The sequence below is a fragment of the Brassica napus genome, chromosome C1 (genome assembly GCF_020379485.1).
Source record: "Brassica napus cultivar Da-Ae chromosome C1, Da-Ae, whole genome shotgun sequence".
NCBI lineage: Eukaryota > Viridiplantae > Streptophyta > Magnoliopsida > Brassicales > Brassicaceae > Brassica > Brassica napus.
The window spans coordinates 5,798,062-5,818,169 of record NC_063444.1 but is presented as its reverse complement, the minus strand read 5'-3'; the positions used below and the strand labels follow the sequence as shown (position 1 = coordinate 5,818,169).

The window sequence follows — 20,108 nt, the reverse complement described above, 5'->3', positions numbered from 1 at the left end:
TACAATTGTGTGAGTCAAATTCTAGTTTTATTGATGCATGTTATATATTAGTGCTGCATGTTTTAGGTAACATTTTAATGATGCACGTTTTTAAAAGTCTCTATTATTAAAATTATGCACGTAAGGATAACTCATGAGTTTTTTTGGTTGATTAAATGACATTATGTCCAAATTTATTTAAGGATATTTCATTAAGGAAACTGAAAAAACAAACAATAAAATAGGAAGTTTAAATTCATTTAAGCATATTTCATTAATGTAACTGAAAAGACAAGTAATAAATTAGACAGTTTTATTCGTTTTATGATATTTCATAAATGCAACTGAAGAAGACAAGCAAAAAAAAAAAAGGAGTTTAATTAATGAATTAAGAACATTTTCAAATGGGTATTTCTCGCAACAACATTTAATAATATAGATTGAATTTTTGGTTAACCACCAATCCAGTACGACTCGTTGCAAGATTAATAATAAAGAGTACCAATTAAAACTGTACACGTGTTACAATAAATTCAACGCGTGTAGATAAAAGGAAAGCGATCTTAATTGACCTGAGAAAGGTCCGGTCCTCTCTCCGAAGATTTCTATTTTCTAATCGAAATCCAGAATTTTTCCCAGGTATTTGAATCTTTCTCCATCTGCGTGGTCTAATCAATATATCGATCAATCGGTTCATAATTAGGGCTTTTCTTTTTGGGTGGGGATCTAGCAAACGATTGGGAAGAAGAGATTGAATTAAGGAAGCAAAGATGATGAATCGGCTATTTGGGAAGCCCAAGCATGAGGGTAATGCTCTCCAGACATTAGACAAGCTCAACGAGGTATCAATTGAGACTTATAGACGAAAAGATTCCGACTTTGAATTGAATTGACGAATGATATCAGTTGTTTATTGTTACTTACGCAATGGTTTGTTGGTTGGTTACGGGGCAGACACTTGAGATGCTAGAGAAGAAGGAGAAAGTGCTCCTGAAGAAGGCTGGACAAGAGGTTGAGAAGGCCAAAGAGTACACTCGTGCTAAAAACAAACGCGGTAACAACAACCCCCCACTCTTGTGTCTTTTTTTTTTCTTTTTTTTATATACAATCTAATAAGCTTGTATTGATCTTTGTTGCAGCGGCTATACAGTGTTTGAAAAGGAAGAGGTTGTATGAGCAACAAGTCGAACAGCTTGGCAACTTCCAGCTCCGTATTCATGACCAAGTCTGCTTTCTTTTTTTCCTTCTATGTTTGTTGATTTTCAGCAGTGGTCTTATGTGTCTTCTTTATACAGATGATTATGTTAGAAGGCGCAAAAGCAACAACAGAGACTGTTGATGCGTTGAGGAGTGGAGCTTCTGCAATGAAAGCCATGCAGAAAGCTACGTAAGTGATTCTTATGGTTCTCTGTTTTCCTTACTGCTTTTAACGTTTCTTGTGCCTAAACTCTTAAAACACACTGTTTTTTTTTTTTCTTAAACAGAAACATCGATGATGTGGACAAGACCATGGACGAGATCAATGAGCAGACAGAGAACATGAAACAGATCCAAGAAGCATTGTCTACTCCAATTGGGGCAGCTGCTGACTTCGATGAGGTAAACTCTCTTGTAACCCCCCACATTATCATTATTTTCGTCCAGCTAATGTATCTTTGTCTTGAGATATATAAACTTCTTCTGTTTGATAATAGGATGAGCTTGAAGCAGAGCTTGAAGAGCTAGAAGGTGCAGAGCTTGAAGAACAACTTCTTCAGCCGACACCAATGCCTTCAGTTCCAGGGCGTCAACCTGTCCGTCCTGCTGCTCCTAAGCGGACAGCGGAGGAAGAAGAACTCGCTGCGTTACAGGCTGAGATGGCCCTCTAAGGTTATGGACTTGGTCGAGCAGATCTGTGTATGCATTGATGGTAAACAAGAACATGCGATGTATATATATATAAAAGGATCACGTCAAAATTAAACTGGAGCTTAACTTTAAGAATCATCGTCGTCTTGAATGTTTTCAACATTTGACTTGTTTACGTATTTTTATATTTTATCTTTTCGTAATTTTTGAATCGTTTATTACACGTTGTTTTTCGATAATGTGCTGCGTTACTACTTTGTCCTTTGAATGAGATGCGTATCATTATCCTCCTCAATTAAAATCCTCTCGCAATGGATCAGACACACATGTCAAAATTATTATTAAACTGGCCTTATTACCTGATAGATGATCCTCACATGCTTCAACCTATTACCCGTTGAACAGCTTAGGAGTCATTCGCCAGAAACTTGAATCTGATCTTCAGGGTGGGATCCCTCAACTTGTCATGAGAAGGAAGCTGTGACAGAGAAAAGTAGACTAAACAAAGTTTATTAAAATGATGTGTTTATGCTCTTTTTGTGTGTGTTTTCATATATATGATTGATTCTAATTTCTTTAATACTCCATTGTTTAATTTTTAAATTCCTTTGTGTTTTTGCTATTATATATATGTACAGAATTTTTAAAACACTAAGTTTTTATTCCTTTATATCAAAGAGGTAACTGGAGAAATGGCAGAGAAAAAAGGTGGAAGTAGCATCAGTATCAGATGGGCACCGTACTGGACGATCGTTGCTTTGACCACTCAAACACTCAAAAGCTTCTCTGTTTCTTCACTACTTTTGTCTTTGACCATAATTTATTACAAGTTAAAAGGGTTGTTCTGAAAATTATCTGAGGATCAAAGTAGTAAATAACTGAAACCTTTCTGAGATGCCCCATGCAGAATATATAGTACACTGTTGTCTTATTAGACTAGAGAGGTGCTGCTCATCGTTACTTTGACTCATATTCAATGCTGCTCTCTCTCTTTCTACATAAACCCTAGTTTACATTTTCTCTGTTTCCAGTTTCTCACTCACTCACTCTTCATCTCCTCTCAATGGCTCTCCCAGGTTTCTTTAAGATCTTCCTCTCCCATTTCAGCTCTGAATCCATGGTAAGAATCTTCTTTCTCTATCTATTTTTTTTTGTCTTGTCATGGACTTTGAATCAGTTTGCTTTCTTTACTATATGTACACCTCCTGAGATGAAACCAAATCTTGTCATTGGTTCGGGGAAAGCCTCTCTTATGGTCAGAGGTATCAACCTGACTATTTTAGTAGATGGCTCTTGAGTCTTAGTCTTTACCTTAAGAGTCTCTCTTGTTTATATATCTTGAAAGCTACCTTTTGATTAATGGTTTGCGTTGTGCAGGTGGTTCCAGCGTCCTATTACGATGAGCTACCACTTGTTTTGCCCAAAACAGCGCTTCTCCAAGGAAGTGATGGTGGATGCTTCTGGAAAGTTGCTATGGTTAAGAGGCGAGATGAGGTGTACTTTGGACAAGGGTGGTCTAAGTTCGTGGAGGATAACCGTCTCAGAGATGGAGACGTGTTGACTTTCGTTTATGACGGATCTCGGAGTTTCACGGTCGACATCTATGGTGGCAGTAGAGCATGTAAGGAGGTGAGAGCTGTTGCTCAAGTTATATCCGTCGATGATGATGATGATGATTATGACAAAGAAGACACAAACACTTCTTCAGAGCCTGAGATGGCGCAGACTGTCCCCAATGCCGGAAACCAAGGTCCTAAACACTCACTCTTTAGCATTTTTCATCACTTAAAAACTCATTTCGTTTGATTGCTTTTTAATACAAAGAAGCTCTGGTTATAATGCTCTGATATTTTTTTGTGGTTTATACCTCAGAGGATTCCAACATCATTGAACCTGAGGTTGCACAGAGAGTCCCAAGAACCAGGAACAAAGGTCTAAAACACACTCTATTACCTTTCTCAATCACTTTGGTCATTTCATTTGGTTGGTTTTTTATATTAACAAGCTGTGTTTTTTTTTTATTCAGGAAAAAAGGGAGTTGTTGTTCAAGATTCTGATGATTCGTTCATGTCAGAGGATTCCAACAGCTTGAGTGACGACAGTTCTTACTCTCCTCTTAACGAAGACACACTCCTTGACGTGACCCCAAAAGTGACAAACTCAAGGAAGAAAGGTAATGAAAACACATTAGCTAGCTTTCATCAGTTACATCATTTCACCAATATTTCTGTTTAATTAATATATAACTGTGTTTCTTTGTCTCTTTACAGGAAAGCTCAGATCAGTAAGCTCTAATGTTGGTTCAACAAGTAACAGCTCTCGTTCAGTGTCTAGGAAGAGACGTAAACTTCTTCATTTTCTTTGATTTCCTCATTTCCCTTACTGCATCATTAATCTATGTGATAGATACTTATCCTTGAAAATGGTTTTTTTTTATTGACAGCGTCCACAATCAAGAATCCAGAGGTGTATCTGGATGATCCCAATAATGTATGTTTTGAGACGACCGTTAAGAAGAGGATATACGATCTGGTAATCCCCCGCAATAGATCATTTTATTAAATTGTAAACTCTCTTAAGTTAAAAGAGATACAGATTTGTCTGATTAATTATTTGGTAACTACAGAGCGTTCCTAGCCAAATAGTGAGAGACTATTGCCTAAAGTTCCAAGATTACGTTTACTACATTGACAACCACGAAAGGGGGATGCTAGAAGCGAGAGTAGCAACGTGGCATGATTATCGTGTGTCTATCAAAAAATGGGAGCGCATATGCCAGAGGAACGGACTGACGAAAGGAGATAGTCTCTTGTGCGAGCTGTTTCGAAAGGAAGGTCTTGTTTATGCAGTCAAGATCCATGTCGTCACCACCACCTCCTAGATATTAAATAAAAGCATTAAAATGTTATTATTATGTGGTGTGTGCAAAGAGAGATTTGAGTTCCTCCAAGTTTATGATTTCTCAATTTGTTTGGTTGTAAGCTCTAAGGTTTAAGACTTTGATGAATTATCTCTTTGTTTTTAGTTTCTTTTATTTATTTAAGAGGAGTTTGGGTCTGAGTTCTAGTCTTTTCCTAGTTCGGATTAGTCTGTATTAATCTCAAAAATATGGCATTAAGTATTCATGTCACCGACCAATCTCTATATATGCTTCTTAAGTTGTAATGTAAGACACTAATATCTTGCGTTGAAGACAGAGGAGTCCATAGACCGACAACGAACCAGGTCGTGTCTGATTTGAAACAGTGTTTAGCTTCAGGCTAGAGCTTTTGATTAAAAATAAAAAAAAAAAAAAAAAAAAAGAACCAATCACGGGACACCACGTGTCAGTAAGGGCGAATAGTGCAAGCACAGGTGCTTGTGATGCCTAATTAAGCATTCTTCTTTTTTCTTCTTCTTTTCTTTCTTTTTTTTTTTAATTAAAAAAAATCTAAGCACCTTTGGTTAATGGCGCTCTTACCACTTAGCCATCATGCATGACCAGGAAGTAAAAGGGAAGAAAACAAAGACTTACTTCCACACGGAATATATATTATATATTAGCTTGACGGGTTCAGTTTCACTTACTTTTGGAGATTTTAATACGCTTGGCCCAACGGCAAGGTAGTGAGAAATAAACCAAAGTTTGATTGATCTTTTATTTACGGACAATTCTCTCAAATAATTATTTTTAAATTTTTGTCACAAAAATAATTCTCAAAAAAAGAAAATGATCAAAATAGTCATTTTAATTTTTTTATTTTATTTTTTTATTTTTTAAAATTTAAAACTCTATCTCCAAAACTTTTTAAGTTTAAATTAGTTAACCATAAAGTAAAAATAAATTTTTACTCTTTAATAAAACGTATTTTGGTCATTTTCTTCATTGAATGTTATTTTTGTGACAAAAACTTAAAAATTGTTATCCTATAAAATTTCTCTTTATTTATCTTTAAATTATTTTATGTGTTATGTAATTTGTTTGAGTTAGATTTAATTTTCTTTTTTGAGGATTCTTTGGTTTTTATTCTTTTAAGAAAAAAATTAATCGCTAAAACATTAGTTGTAAAAAAAAAAAAATTTGTATAAGCTTTTGTTCTTTGTGATGAATCGAATTTGTTTCAACGAGATGAATTTTCGATATTTAAAAACAATCTAGGTATAATAGCATAGCTTGTAGTTTGGTTTGATTGTCTTCTTTGGCCTGGTTGGCCATTCCTCTACTCTAACTCCAGTAATGAATTCTTCTACTTTTTTTTGACAAAATATCATACCATCTCTCATTTGCGACCTAGCTTCAAATAACGAAAAAGGTGATTGCCATACGGAGATGTATAAACTGTTGATTTATGAGTTTGGAGAAGCTTAAGAGAAGGATGAAGGGTTAAAAACGTTTGTAATTAAAAGGGTAGACTTTATGATTAAAAGGATATGAAACACAACAACAAAAATAAAATATTATTTTAAAGTTAGTACGTTTTTTTTTTTTTTTAACGTTAAAATGTCATTCTATTACTCAAACTTGAGGTGGTCTGGAAAACCAGACCGCAATAGAATAACCAATAAAATGTAACTCCCTATAAAAAGATCTAGCAGTTTTAGCTAAAATATCTGAAATCTGATTGCACGCTCGAGGAATATGAATGATGTTGAAATCCGGAAAGCATATTTGTAACGTCTCTATTCTTTCAAATTCCGTCGTAAATCTTGGCTAGGCATGAGGCTCTTTTATCATTGCAATCAGGTCTTTACAGTCTGTCTCAAAGCTCTGGCATGTTGAATGTTGAAGCATGTTCTCCATTGCCCACCGCAGTGCTTCTACTTCCGAATGCAAGACTGATTCGCGTCGAGTGAAGTTTCTTGTCCCCATAAGTTGAATGTTTCCACTACTGTCCATCCAGATCCATCCACACCAACTAAAGTGAGCAGAGGCTGTCCAAAATCCGTCTAACAAACAAATATTACCCAAGCTTATGACTTGGAGTTCCTCAGTATTGTTATCTTGTACCACTTCGTTCGCATCAAACCAGGCTTGACATTCACTTTTTGCGTGTCGAACTAGCTCCAAAAGATCTCTGTTTATCCCCCTAAAAAGTTGTTATTCCTAACCTTTCAAATATACCAGATTATTCAGGGATAAGGATCTCTGTCTAGTTCTGGTTTAATAATGTTGTTTTTCCTCCAGAATAGGTAATCCATATTTGTGTAGACTCTTGGTACTTGAAATATATATGGGCTTGTTGGAGTTGATGATAAGGACCAAACTTGTAGAGCTGGCGGACATGCGGACATTCAAATATGGCATGTGGTATAGATTCTTCTAGTTCACCACATCTTGTACAGTAGTTATCACACCTTATATTGCGTCTTGCTAAGTTCCTCGTTACTGCCACATGACCAGTTAACAATTGGCATATAGATGACATATCTTTTTAGGCGCTTTTAACTTCCAAGCAAAGGCTTGAAGCTTAGTGATATTCAGTTCCAAGACCTCTTTCTCCTCTTATGTCTTTAATAAATTCTGAGCCACCCAGTATCCAAATTTGATAAAGTACCCTAAAGCTATGGTTTGTATTTTACATATATTATTATTATATAAATAGATAGTCATCTATTAACAAAGAAGTTAGTTTTACTACCAGAAATACATTGATGCAAAGAACTAACGCTATGGGCCGGTCCGGTTCGGAGCGTAGCAAGGAATTTACTTAGGACATCATAATTTTGTTAGACAAATTAAATTGTATATAGGGCATTATAATTTGTTTTACGAATAATAAGAGTATAAATTTTATTCAAGCATAGGCCATTAAGAATTTTTTTTTTTAATGTCAGACCAATCCAGGCTATGGTTGAATATTTGACAATAAGATGTACTATAAATAACATTTTCTAAAGATTCCAAAAAAAATTGTTAAAATTTTTGAAACACGTGTAAAATTCCTTGTGAAAGTTTTGTGAAACTTTATGACAACTTTAACCGATCAAAATGTGATGAATAGATACACGGATAAGTTCTGCTGTTTAATTAACCTGAATAGGTTTATGTCTACTCATAATTGTAAAATTGCGCTGACAAAGATGAGTTTCTGTATAATAAAATTAACTTAGGTTAAAAAATAAGAGAAGTTAACTTAGGATTCTACCAACTCGAGAATATGACTCATCATTTTTTTCGAAAGTGCCAATATTAAATGAATAAAAATAGGTTATCTTAGCATCTTATATTTTCAAAAATGTTTACATATATAGCTAATTGTCCCTTTGATTACATAATGCTACATAGGCGTGGCAAAAATAATTGATTTGAACAGTTAATAGAAGTAAACTAGTATAACAAAAATGACTTTATAAATAGGTTTCTTCTTTTTGACATTAGGCTCGAGTTTGTGGCCTAATCGCCCTACAGAAATGTACTAATTCTTTTGATTGCAAATTTGGCCGTTCCCCCATATAACAACATCTGTATCTGCATTCATTCATACTGCATTTAATTATATATGTGTTTCTTCAAAAATGTTAATTCTGATACCTAACATTGGACCCACAATGTCGTTTCTATCATGAATAAGTTAATTATATCACAAAGTTTCAATTCTGAATTTATATTTTGCCTTAATGTTAACTGAGTATTTCAAAGATCAATATATTCTAAATAATTACAGTAAAAAGATCTAATTACCCGTAAAAACTAGATTCACATGGTTAAGGTATTTTTAACTTCATTCCGTATTTTATTCCAAAATAGAATAAAATATAGAATAATAAACAAAAAATAAATGTCACTCAAGTTATAGAGTAATACTTTTATTTTTTTCATTACTTCATTTTCTATTTCATTTTGTAATAAAATATAGAATGAGATCAGAGATAATCTTACATACATCAAGTTACTAATCGATTTTATTAATTTACGGCATGACTTAAAATGACGCCCATGGCAATCATGAGTTCACGACGGAAAAAGTGTCAATTTCGACCTCAACAATTTAGGTTGTGCCAAATACGATCTGAACAATTGATCAGTGTCAAATACGACATCAATTTAATTATAATTCGAAAAAACTACCCAAACTTCTTAAAATGTGCTTAAATCTACATTGACTCTAACAAAAGTTAGTCAATCGTTAACATGATAAAATGACGTCATTTTGATATACGAGGAAAAATGCCAATTTCGACCCCAACACTCTCAGTCGTGCCAAATAGGACCCGAACAAATGGCCAGTGCCAAAACCGACCTCAACTTAATTATAGTTTAAGAAAAACTACCTGAACTTTTTAAAACGTGCATAAATCTACATTGACTAACTTCTGTTAGAGTCAATGTAGATTTAAACACGTTTTAAGAAGTTCAGGTAGTTTTTTTTTAATTATAATTGAGTTGAGATCGTATTTGACACTCATCAATTGTTCGGATCGTATTTGGCACGACTGAAATTGTTGGGGTCGAAATCGACATTTTTCCCTGTTCATCACATACATTGCCCAATATCAAAGTATTACCCTGTTATCAAAGCAAAGATGGTACTGGTCCGATCAGAGTCGGACTTTTCTTAGCCATTGCAAATTTGTATTGGTCAATGTCATTTTCTTCTCTATGCTATAGCCAAATGGGTGTATTAGATAATGTAAAAATCCAGTGATCTGCCAAACGCTATGTTACGCCACTGAACATGTGTTTAATTGGTTAAAATAATTTAACTTTGGTTACTTATTTGGATAATTACTAAACTACTCATCCAATTCTGAACCGTTCAAGGTACGGAAGATACAGTCAAAAGTCAAACTCCTGAAACGAAAATTTATCGTTAAATTTGTCATTAATAATTAAATAAAGAAAAACTTAGAGCAAACAGAGTAGATAATAATTAGCATTCATTTACTGAATAATAAACAAGTCGTTACATTTAACCATAGTCTTAATAAACACGATAGAATATTAATAATATAATGTTCCGTAATTAAAACCCTAGGCACATCTATACAAACAAGATTCCAAAGCTCAGAAAAAGCCTCCCCAAAAATCCACATTTAATATATTATATTACCGGAAAATGCGAAATTAGTAAATAATAATATGAACACACTTCTAGATCTCCTCCTCTTTTCCTTAGAAGAGATCCCAGAAAAAAAGCCGATATTTGAGATCCGGGTACGGGTCGGACCTTGACCTCCTACATCACCAGCTCCGATACCCACTCTACATCAGGAGCTTCACCCGAATTATGATCCGGATCCGGTTCAACCCGATCCATGCAATTCTCCTTGCTCAGTTTCTCGAACATCTTTGCTCGCAGCTCACGACCAGACTCTACGACCCGCTCCATCGCGGGCTCTTCCTCTATACCATTCTCCCAGATATCCGTATTACCGGGTCGGGTTGGGGTTGTGGGTAGACTCTGAAAACCAGGACCCAAGATGGATCCTCTGGGAGACCCGAATCCGGATTGATAGCATCGTAACGGATTGTTGTAAGACGGAGGAAACGATTTCACCTTCTCAAACTGTAAGTTCCTAAACGAAGAGACGACGTCGTTTATAGAGTTAGACCCGAGTGAGCGACTCAGTGACTGAGACCCCGAGTCAGCTCTAGGACTCACCGGCGGCGATCCGGAAACAGGCGAAATCGACAGCTGAAACGCTCTGGCGCACGAATGACGAATCGGGGACGAAACGTCAAAGGAATCAACACGATCAGGGCTTCGATTCGGGAGATACCTAAGCTGATCCGGCGAGTGAGCAAAGAAACAAACTCTCCGGCGACAGTTACCGCCGTCTTTACACGGCTGAGTCCGGTAACGAGCCGGATGGAGCCAACACTCGAAAACACCGTGAGCGAACTCGCACGAGTCTCCTTTAACGCAACCGCCTTTACGAAAATCGGGACAAGCCGTCCCGGAGTAGCTGTACTTCCTCGGATCCCTCCGGCGAGCTTTCTCTCCGGGATGAGCGTACGGACACTCCGTCCAGTCATGGCTCCGGCCGCGAGCGCACCTCCGGACTTTGAATTCGTACATGCGGAAATGGTCGCAGGAGTACGCGTCGATAGGAGAGTCCGGGCCGAATAGATCCGGGTCGGAATCCGGATCCGGCTCGTTAGAGGGTAAGTAACGCTGCAGCGCCGCCAGAGCTTCAAGCATGCTGCAGTCTGGACTGTTCATCACGGGAGAGAAAACATCCCCCGCCGTAAAATCTTCAGAAACGGGCCACGTTGGAATCTCCACCGTTGGGTAAGTCCGGCGAGTATCTCCGATCATCATTTTTATCAATCACACTCGTCTGAGTTTTTTTTCTTTCTCTCTCTCTGATTGATTTGCTGTTGTTTGATATATCCCGGCAAAACCTTTATGTAGAAGAAGTAGTTAACCGTGGTTTGGTTAAATATTTTAACCATGGTTATGACTATCAGCCTAAGACTAGGAGCTGCCTTTCTACTGCTGTTAAAAGGTAAGTTTAAAACATTATGTAACGAGGCTGTGAGTTACACGTGTGTAACAGCGGTTTTAGAGTTCCCCACGGGATAGACTTATCTGGATTTTTCATGAGGTGGAGGTTTCTCTAGTGACATTGAGGCAGTCTACGTGACCGGCCCGTGAGCGTATCGTCTCCTTAAAGATTATTAGATTCATTCGCAAATCTCTTTGTCTTCTGAAGTCAGTTGAGTTTTAGATACGCTGAATGACGACAAACTAGATAATCCGACTTTTTTGTTAATTGATTTTGATTATATTATTATTTATACATTGCATAATTATCCTCACAATACAATCGTAAGATCATCTCCACTAATACTCTAATTTATTCTATATTTCCTTTTAGGATAGAAAAAATTACGGATGTTCAAAAGATACTCCCTTCTTTCCGTAATATAAGATGTTTTGGAAATTTTTTAATGTTTATATTTTGATAATATTAAAGTACTTTAACTTTATTAAAAATTAGTCAACCAATTACATTTTACTGCATTATCTATAATTAGTTAACTTATGTTCAATTTATATTATTTAATAATATTATCTTTTAAAAAATAATTTTTTTTTTTTTTTTTGCTTTTAAACAAAACATCTTATATTAAAAGACGCAGAAAGTACTATTTATTTGTTTATTCGTTGCATGCGAACTATAACAATATGTTGCATTTTATTAACAGTTTGTTTTGAATATAAAATCTCCTTTAGAAATAACAGTAAATCATTTTTTTGATATTTTGGCTTATTAAATATTATGCCAATTTCATTTCAATTCTTACACTTTTGTCAATATATAATTTTAACGTAAAAAAACAATGATCACTTATCAGGCTATATATCTCAACAAAAAGAGCAATTTAATAAGTTTTAGAGATTAAATATATCATACAATTTTCAGTTATAGATTTGAGCACCATTTTTTTTTTTGATTGAGGGCTTAACAAAAAGAGAAATGGATAAGAAATGTGTCGGACGAAGAAGACATGTTGGAACAGATTTGGAATAACGTTCAAAGGCATTAAAAAAGAAAAACATTTATGTTTCTTTGCTAAAACTGGAAGCAATTCCATATCCCTCTAACACACAAATCGACCTCTCATCTATCCTTTCTTCTCTTTCTCTTTTTCTTTTTTTTATGTGTTTTTTTTTTTTGAAAAAGGGCATCTCTTTTTCTCTGTGTTTCCTCTTTTTTTACTCTAACAACTATTTATTTTATCTCAATTCAGTTTAAATGTTATGAAAAAAGGGTTTAAATGTTATGGTCTTAGGGTTTCAATTAAGGGATAATTTGAAAATTACTCTAATAATAGTTTAAAATTTGAAAATTACACCTTATTTTTTATTTTTATTTTTTATTTTTTTGAAAAGTACACTTTGTTAAATAAGAAAAAACATTTTTATCCAGATTTAATATTTGTAAAAATTCGAAATTATTAATTACAATAATATTATAATTTTTTTTCTAACTTCTGTTTCAAAAACTTTGTTATATTCTCTCTTACTTTCCTAAAACTAATGTTTGTCATGAGACATTAGAATGTGTTCATTTCAAAAAAAAAAAAAAATCACATGATTCTTGCTTCTTTCTCAGTTGAATGACATTTGTGGCCTGTGATGCTGTGATAGTGAGCGTCAAACATTCTCAGGTGATATGTATCAATACAAGCGCAGCTATAAAATGTTGATCTGCAAATGTACAATAAACTCCACTCTCAATTTCTTGCAGGTTTCTAGAGTGTTCTTATTTGGAGTCTCTGATTTCTACTACTGTGTTTTATACATTGGTGAAAGCAATCGATAGTTTGGTAAAAGTGAAATATATGAAAACCATGAAAGTGATTCAGAAATCTTTGCTGTAATTTATTTTTATATATGTTGATGTATCCAAGAGTTAAAATTTCTGTTTTGTATCTGCTCTTTATATTAAAGGACCATTTAATAAAGCTTCGTGATTTGTTGGAGAAAATATATTACGAAAAAAAAGAAGATGAGACGACGTTGGGTGTTCTCCTTTTTTCAAACAAATAATTATTTAAAAAGATACTATAATTATAGATATTTCTTTTTTAAAAATTATTTTCGTTAAAAAAATTTAATTTAAATAATAAAACATTAATAATAGTATTGAATATTTAGATTGGATATTTTAGTAAATTCATATATAAAGAAGTGTATATTTAAAAAAACTTAAATCCTAGTGTAATTTTCAAATTAAAATCTCATATAAGTCTATTTTTCCAAATTTTCTCTTCAATTAAACGTACACCCATAAATGCTTTTTTTTTAAGATGAGAAAGAGTTTAAAATTTAAACGCAGCTAGAGGAATTAATTATTTTATGATTTGCTTCCATCAAAATTACAGTACACGTGATTCCTCTTATACATGTGTTTAATTCTTACAAACATTATACATACAGTATATCAAAAAAGAGTGTTCCAGATTTCAGTTTGAAAACTTTTTTTTGGTCAAATAAAAAAAACATATTTATTTAAAACCCATATTTCCTAAGTTCTAACGAAGAAGACAAGTTGCAAAATATCTAAAAACGTGTAGCTCATACCGATTCAACGAGCAATTATTAGCTATCTTTATTTGGAAGATAGTGAGATGTACACAAACAACCCAACGCCTTCGTTTTTGTAGTCACTGATCCGGTTAAACATTTGTGTATGTATGGACCCAAACATCGTTAATGTCGTAACTCTTTCGGGATGAGTTGTATAATTTCAAATATGTAGTAATTTATAAAGAAATAGGAAGACAAAATTTGATCGAAAGTGATTTATATAATACCTAGCAGGGACCATAGGTATACAGATTCACCCATTAATGCTTCTTATAAAGATTAATTCTTCCCTCTCTCAACTTGCAAACACAACCCAATCAGAAGACGGACTTCAAAATTTATATAGATGATTTCTCTTTTGATTTCTACTCGCTTAGATGTTTATCCGACATTCACATATTTGGCAGCCTTACCTTTTGTCTGATACTTTAATGGAAACTTTGCTCAAAGAATAAATAGCCTGTCTTCGAGCACGTATTTTATTTTTAAGGTGATTAGACAATCAGGCAATTTCTTCTTGTAAACATAATCAAGAGGTAAACTATATTATACGTTAAACGGATTTTACAGTAGTGTTTAATAAGAACCGTAAAACCAAATATTACTTCTCATGTACAATATGTTATATCTCAATTCCTACACTAAATAATCTTTTTGTCTGCAGAGTCGTACAGATTTATTAAATAAATATCGCAGATTGAATCTATATATCTAACAGTTATACATAATTATTTTCTAAAGCAAGACCCTTGTATGACTAATATATGCAGTTGTAATGCACATATATAACAAATTTCGTACTTCTCTTGGTCTATATATTTGTTTGTGTGCATTAAATGTTGTAAGCAACTTTATCCTTGTTAACCGGTGCAATAATATATATATGATCAATAACTACCTGCATATAAAACTGCGGATTAGCCAAACATCAAACATCTACCAAAAGTAATAGGTTGCAAAATTATTAAGCTCTAGGAGATGAATAATATATTTAAAATCAGTGTACCAAACTAGGCATGGGGGGGAGTGGGAGGTAACGACACCCAACTATTACCAGCACATGTGGAATGGTATGGTTACGATTAATTTATTTATCATCGATGACATTTAATGCATCAAATTTGCTTATCTAAGATCATCTCCAATCTCACTCTAAATTTTACTTCAAAATGAAAAAAATAGAATGAAAAATAAAATGATAAAAAAAATAACATTACTGTATAAATGGAATAATACTTTTATTTTTTGTTCGTTAGTCTATTTTCCGCTTTATTTTTCAATTTTGAAATAAAATATGGAATATGATTGGAGAAGCTATAACACATGATTACTAAAAGCATTTTTTAAAAATATGCTAAGGGTGCAGTTAGAATACAATATTTTTTTTTGAAATAACACTGTATAGAATGATTTGTTTTGAGTATACCGTTTGAATAAAATAAAAAAAAACAATTTTCATTCCAAGTGATTCTTTTTCGGGGTTTAACATTCCAATGATTCTATGCAGTGTATGAAAAAATAGAATGTGCGCATAAATGGAATGTGGAGTTGATTACACTGAGATACACTTTTTGACTTTCTATTACAGCTAGAGACACTTCTTATATGTGACACATTTTGTTGTGGGCCAGCAACAGATTGTGAACAATTTTGCTCTTAAAAGAAAGAACACTTGTGGATGAGTGATTTGTGGACGAGTGATGCGTGGTTGGGTGATTTGTGGACGGGTGATGTGTGGATGAGTGATGTTAATGTGTTTATAATAGATAACGTAGACAAACTCTCTGTTTTGATTCCATAAAACTATACAACAATACGTAGACATGGACTCATGTTACTAAATTTATACTATAAAACGTGGCCAAAGACTCTATTATATCCAATACAAACACTTGGCTTCTCCAACTCAATTGATAAATTATCTGCAGTTAAACTTCAATCAAAATGAGAAAGAGATGATATTGTGAGTATGAGTGGACAAAAAAATCGAAGAAGCGTTTACCTTTTGTCAGAGAGTAATAGATCTTGCATGTCATAGATTTCTGATCTAAGAAATTTGCGCTTTGTCATGATGTGGATGGATGTAATTTTGATTAGAGTTGAATTTAGATTCCGAGATGATGAATGGAATCGAAGGAATATTGTTCATATCCACAACTAGTTTATAATTTTGTTAAAATGTTCATGTCCACAACTAATTTATAATTATGTTATCCACGCTTTGGTGTCAACGTCCACATTTTGTTTACACATTAATATATATAATATATATATGAACATGGATCTTAAAAAATAGAGAATTTTATATATAGTTTATTATGACAATTATTTTTGTTTAATATATTTTAGAACTTGAGATAAAAGTAAATAAATACATAAAGTAGAATAAGAAAAATAATAAAATGAAATAAGAAAAGAAGATAGATTCTCTTTAGTTTAGGGTTATAAGAGTATTTTTGACAAAATAAAATGTGTTTCAAGTGATAAGTGTCTTGTAATGTAATTTGAATGTGGGAAAGTATCTCTAGAAGTAAAAAATTCATCTTTGATCTACTTGTTCCTCAAATTCCCAACTTTTTATCTTTGCATAACTTCTCTTATTACATTCATTTGGCATTCTATTTTTTTAGTTTCATTCATTTATAATATTCATTGAAATTGATAACCATTAAACCTGTTTACGTACTTTACAAAGTAATATCTCTGACTAAGATCACACAAGTATATAGTATACATTGGTTCTTTAATAACTTTTTTTTTTTGAAAAAAGGTTCTTTAATATCTTAGTTACAAACAATTCAACTATTTGTTAGAGTTTTGACGCTTGTCAACTAAAAGTGTAATTGAATATGATCAAACACGAATGGAAAATGGCCGTTCTTTTTTTTGGTCTAAAAATGGCAATTTCTTTTTGACGGTCATATATGTAGAGGATCTATATTTTTCTTCCAAGTATGTTTGCTATGGCTGCGCTTTTAGGCGTAGAGACGAGAATGGGACTAGTCATCTTTAAAACAATGGACCGATCAAGGAATCTATAAACCCGTGTGTGTGGATAATTGTAATCTGTAACAACGAAGAAAAGGTAAAAATAGAGTTCGTAATCTGTTGGTGAAATTTGAGGGACCAGTCTATCAGACTCTCACTCTCATCTTCTCGTTTCCTATATTTTATTTTTTATGAATGTAAAATTTATTCATCAGAAATTTTTTTATAGATCCTTTAATTAGTTTATATACGAAAAACCAAGTTTATGCAATAAAAATAAATTTAGAATGAATTGTTCACTGATTTACCAGTTATAGGCTTATAGCAGACGTGGTATTTATTACGTAGTTAGATTTAACTTTTGTTTTAGTTTTCTTTGACTTCTTTAAGCCAAAATGAACCCTTTTTGGGGTAAGCATAAAACGATCTTTTTGTCATGAACGTGGACGTTCATATAGGCCCATAAATCCATCTTCTAGAGTTTCTAAACCTTAGTCTTGTATTCATATATATATGTATCATGGTCTATGGAATAATAATAAGATTAACCAATTTCTTCTTTCTCTCGATTCACAACACGTTATCAGCACAAATCTCTAACCACCGAGCAAAACGAAAACCTAGCCGTCTGAGTAATAATTTCTATTGACTCACGTCAAATTTTCTCAAGCCGTTACAAAGCCTTAAATCGTACAAAGCCGATCATGTCATACTGATGAAAAAAATTCAAAACCCTACTCATCTAACCGCGTACTCATCTACGTAGCTCCAATCCTCGTCTTCATTATTAATTGAAATCTCTGTCTCCTAACACCTTCGAGATAAGTAATACTATCCCTTATTTATTTGCTATGGTAACCGTGATGATGTTTGTATTATACTTACATTCATGTCATAATTATATCCTACTTCGCTTGTTAAAATCAATCGACATGTATGTATATATTTTTCCAGTTTGGTTTGATTTGTTTGTAAGGCCGCATATTTTTATAGTAGCTTGCTGGTAGTGGACGATTATATCATTGTTTTCGTTTTGATTCTTATTTGCAAAAGACGATTAGTAGTATAATTGTCTGCTCTTAGTGCTATTGATATATATATGTGTTCATGTTTAGTGATTAAATTCATATGGCTGAATAATAATAATTTTTTTTTTCTGATTCGTAAAGGGTTGCAAGTTAGAGATAGATCTGTTTAGTATTTTTAAACGTAATGGTTGTTGCTAAAATTAATCAAGCACTCAATGAATGTTAAATAAATAAAAATATTGAAAAAAAATATTATTCTATATAAATTCTGAAGACTTTTGTTTGGTTTGGTGTGTATTTAGCTTATTCTCTGATTTTGAGTCACACGATGATTTAATTGACATATGCACAGTTAAATAAAATCATGACATATTAATAAGTTGCAATATAATAGTTTAGAGAATATCAACCAATATTCATTGGTTATTATTTGGTTTGCCATTCGTTGATTTGGTCAAAGTCTATTGTTCTTATATCGCTTGTTATAACATGGAAGCTGGAAAACGATTTATAATCGTGTTGAACTTAAAAGATAACTAAAATTGATAAGGGGTACATCAGCTTAGTGAATAGGTCGTATACTTCCTAATAGTTTATTGTTTGATTTGATGTTAGTTTCTTTTCTCGGTTAATTAAGCATCTTGGATTAATAATTTAAATTCATGACATGATTAATTTTACATTATTGATATTGATTCATTTATATAATGCTTTGATTTTATACGGTCATGATTTATATTCTAAACTTGCTTATTATTATTAATGATTTCTGATGAAATTTGATTTCTAGTAGATATACTGATGTGTACTAACATAATAGCCATATTTATATGAGCAATTTTATAGTATTTCAGGATTATCTATTCATTATAAAAGAGATGATATAGTATGAGATAAACAGCCGGAAAATATGAGTGGTTGGATCTCCGATCTCAGTTGCCCTTCTCCTTATTAAGATAAGTAAATTTGTATTTGTCATACTTCAAATACAAGGTAAATAAAAGTCTGATAAGGTAAAATTCTATACATGAAAGTTAATACATGTAGTATTAGTAAATCGATTTATTGAATTGAAATAGGAAACTAGTACATATAATGATTATTACAGGAGTATTATTTACTTCCTAATATAAATCAAGATTTATGAGAATATATATCTCTATAATTTGAAATACTTTATTATTATATGTCATTGCCATTATATATATGAGAGTTTTTAAGCTTAAAGCTTGATCTTAAAAGATCCATAAATTTTGGAAAACAATCCAAAGGCATGATCGATCACATGAATGTGATTACCTAAAGTTCATTATTTATTTTACATTTAAAGATTATAAAACCTTGAGTTTATAATTATATCTCAACTATGTTAGATGTTAAGCTTAAAAGTAAAATTTCTCGAAGAAACTTTTAATGATGCATATATATTGAAAAATATATTTTTCACACAAGTAATGTTGTCTAGTATACACACGATTGAGAAAAGAGATTAAAGAAGTTTATAACTATATTTTTTCTCCTTGAGACCAAGAAAAAAATAATGAGCTATCGATGCAAGATGATAAATCACGTCTAGTTCATTATGATCATTCTCTTGAAGAGAATCTGGCATTTTATATTGATAAAGAAAATCAACATTGGTCAAGAAAGCGGACACAAAAGTGGTTGTAGACGTTAATGTGGATATAAATAAGGTCAAAACCCAAAGATTTATTTATAAAACTCATACTCTCACTTGAAGTTGAGAAAATAAAGATGGCAACAAAGAAAATATATGATTCATTCATCTAAAGATGAAATAAAATTATTGTGAGTACAATGTCTTGTGGTATCAAGATTATTGGAAGCTCAAGAGGAGCAGATACATGCTTGCCTATGGGAATGCAACTTAAAATCATTAATGTGTATATTTTCCCAAGTCTCAAAGGTCAAAATAATCTAAGATATAACACATGACATTAAGTTTGATATGTCGTTGATTCTAACGTGGGATTCAGTTAAAGATATATGAACTTGAAGTATCCTTATCTCGAGCGAGAGAATTAAAGAATCCCACATCCCTAGTAAGTGGAAAATCCAAAAATATGTTCACACTGGAAATAGACTTAAGGTTTTATTTATAAAATAAATCCAGAGGATTTATAATCTAGTAATGTTGAGACAATAAGCAAAGGGAAATGTTGAATACCTTCAATCAGAAGTATTACGCAAGACACTATTGTATTGTATTACACAATGATTAGAA

The 20,108-nt window shown here is 32.8% G+C and overlaps 3 protein-coding genes across 4 annotated transcripts; 2 read left to right on the top strand and 1 right to left on the bottom strand.

Annotated features, from left to right (window-relative positions):
* The first annotated feature begins 487 nt into the window (after positions 1-487).
* LOC106375461 (vacuolar protein sorting-associated protein 32 homolog 2) lies at positions 488-2,045 on the top strand. The gene is made up of 7 exons (XM_013815377.3): positions 488-618; positions 710-821; positions 934-1,033; positions 1,119-1,204; positions 1,275-1,366; positions 1,464-1,578; positions 1,674-2,045. The coding sequence occupies exons 2-7, from the start codon at positions 750-752 to the stop codon at positions 1,845-1,847; spliced, it is 639 nt and encodes a 212-aa protein (XP_013670831.1). The 5' UTR covers positions 488-618; positions 710-749; the 3' UTR covers positions 1,848-2,045.
* A 481-nt stretch (positions 2,046-2,526) lies between these two features.
* Positions 2,527-4,887, top strand: LOC106374253 (B3 domain-containing protein At4g34400-like). 2 transcript variants are annotated; one of them, XM_013814325.3, is made up of 7 exons: positions 2,527-2,947; positions 3,205-3,577; positions 3,700-3,759; positions 3,854-4,000; positions 4,098-4,169; positions 4,271-4,359; positions 4,454-4,887. In XM_013814325.3, the coding sequence occupies exons 1-7, from the start codon at positions 2,891-2,893 to the stop codon at positions 4,706-4,708; spliced, it is 1,053 nt and encodes a 350-aa protein (XP_013669779.1). In that variant the 5' UTR covers positions 2,527-2,890; the 3' UTR covers positions 4,709-4,887. The 2 variants fall into 2 exon arrangements, with proteins under 2 accessions (XP_013669779.1, XP_013669780.1); XM_013814326.2 differs by lacking the exon at positions 2,527-2,947 and adding an exon at positions 2,963-3,089.
* A 4,780-nt stretch (positions 4,888-9,667) lies between these two features.
* Positions 9,668-11,326, bottom strand: LOC106375460 (zinc finger CCCH domain-containing protein 49-like). The gene has a single exon (XM_013815376.3). The coding sequence runs from the start codon at positions 11,067-11,069 to the stop codon at positions 9,984-9,986; it is 1,086 nt and encodes a 361-aa protein (XP_013670830.1). The 5' UTR covers positions 11,070-11,326; the 3' UTR covers positions 9,668-9,983.
* Positions 11,327-20,108: the final 8,782 nt, after the last annotated feature.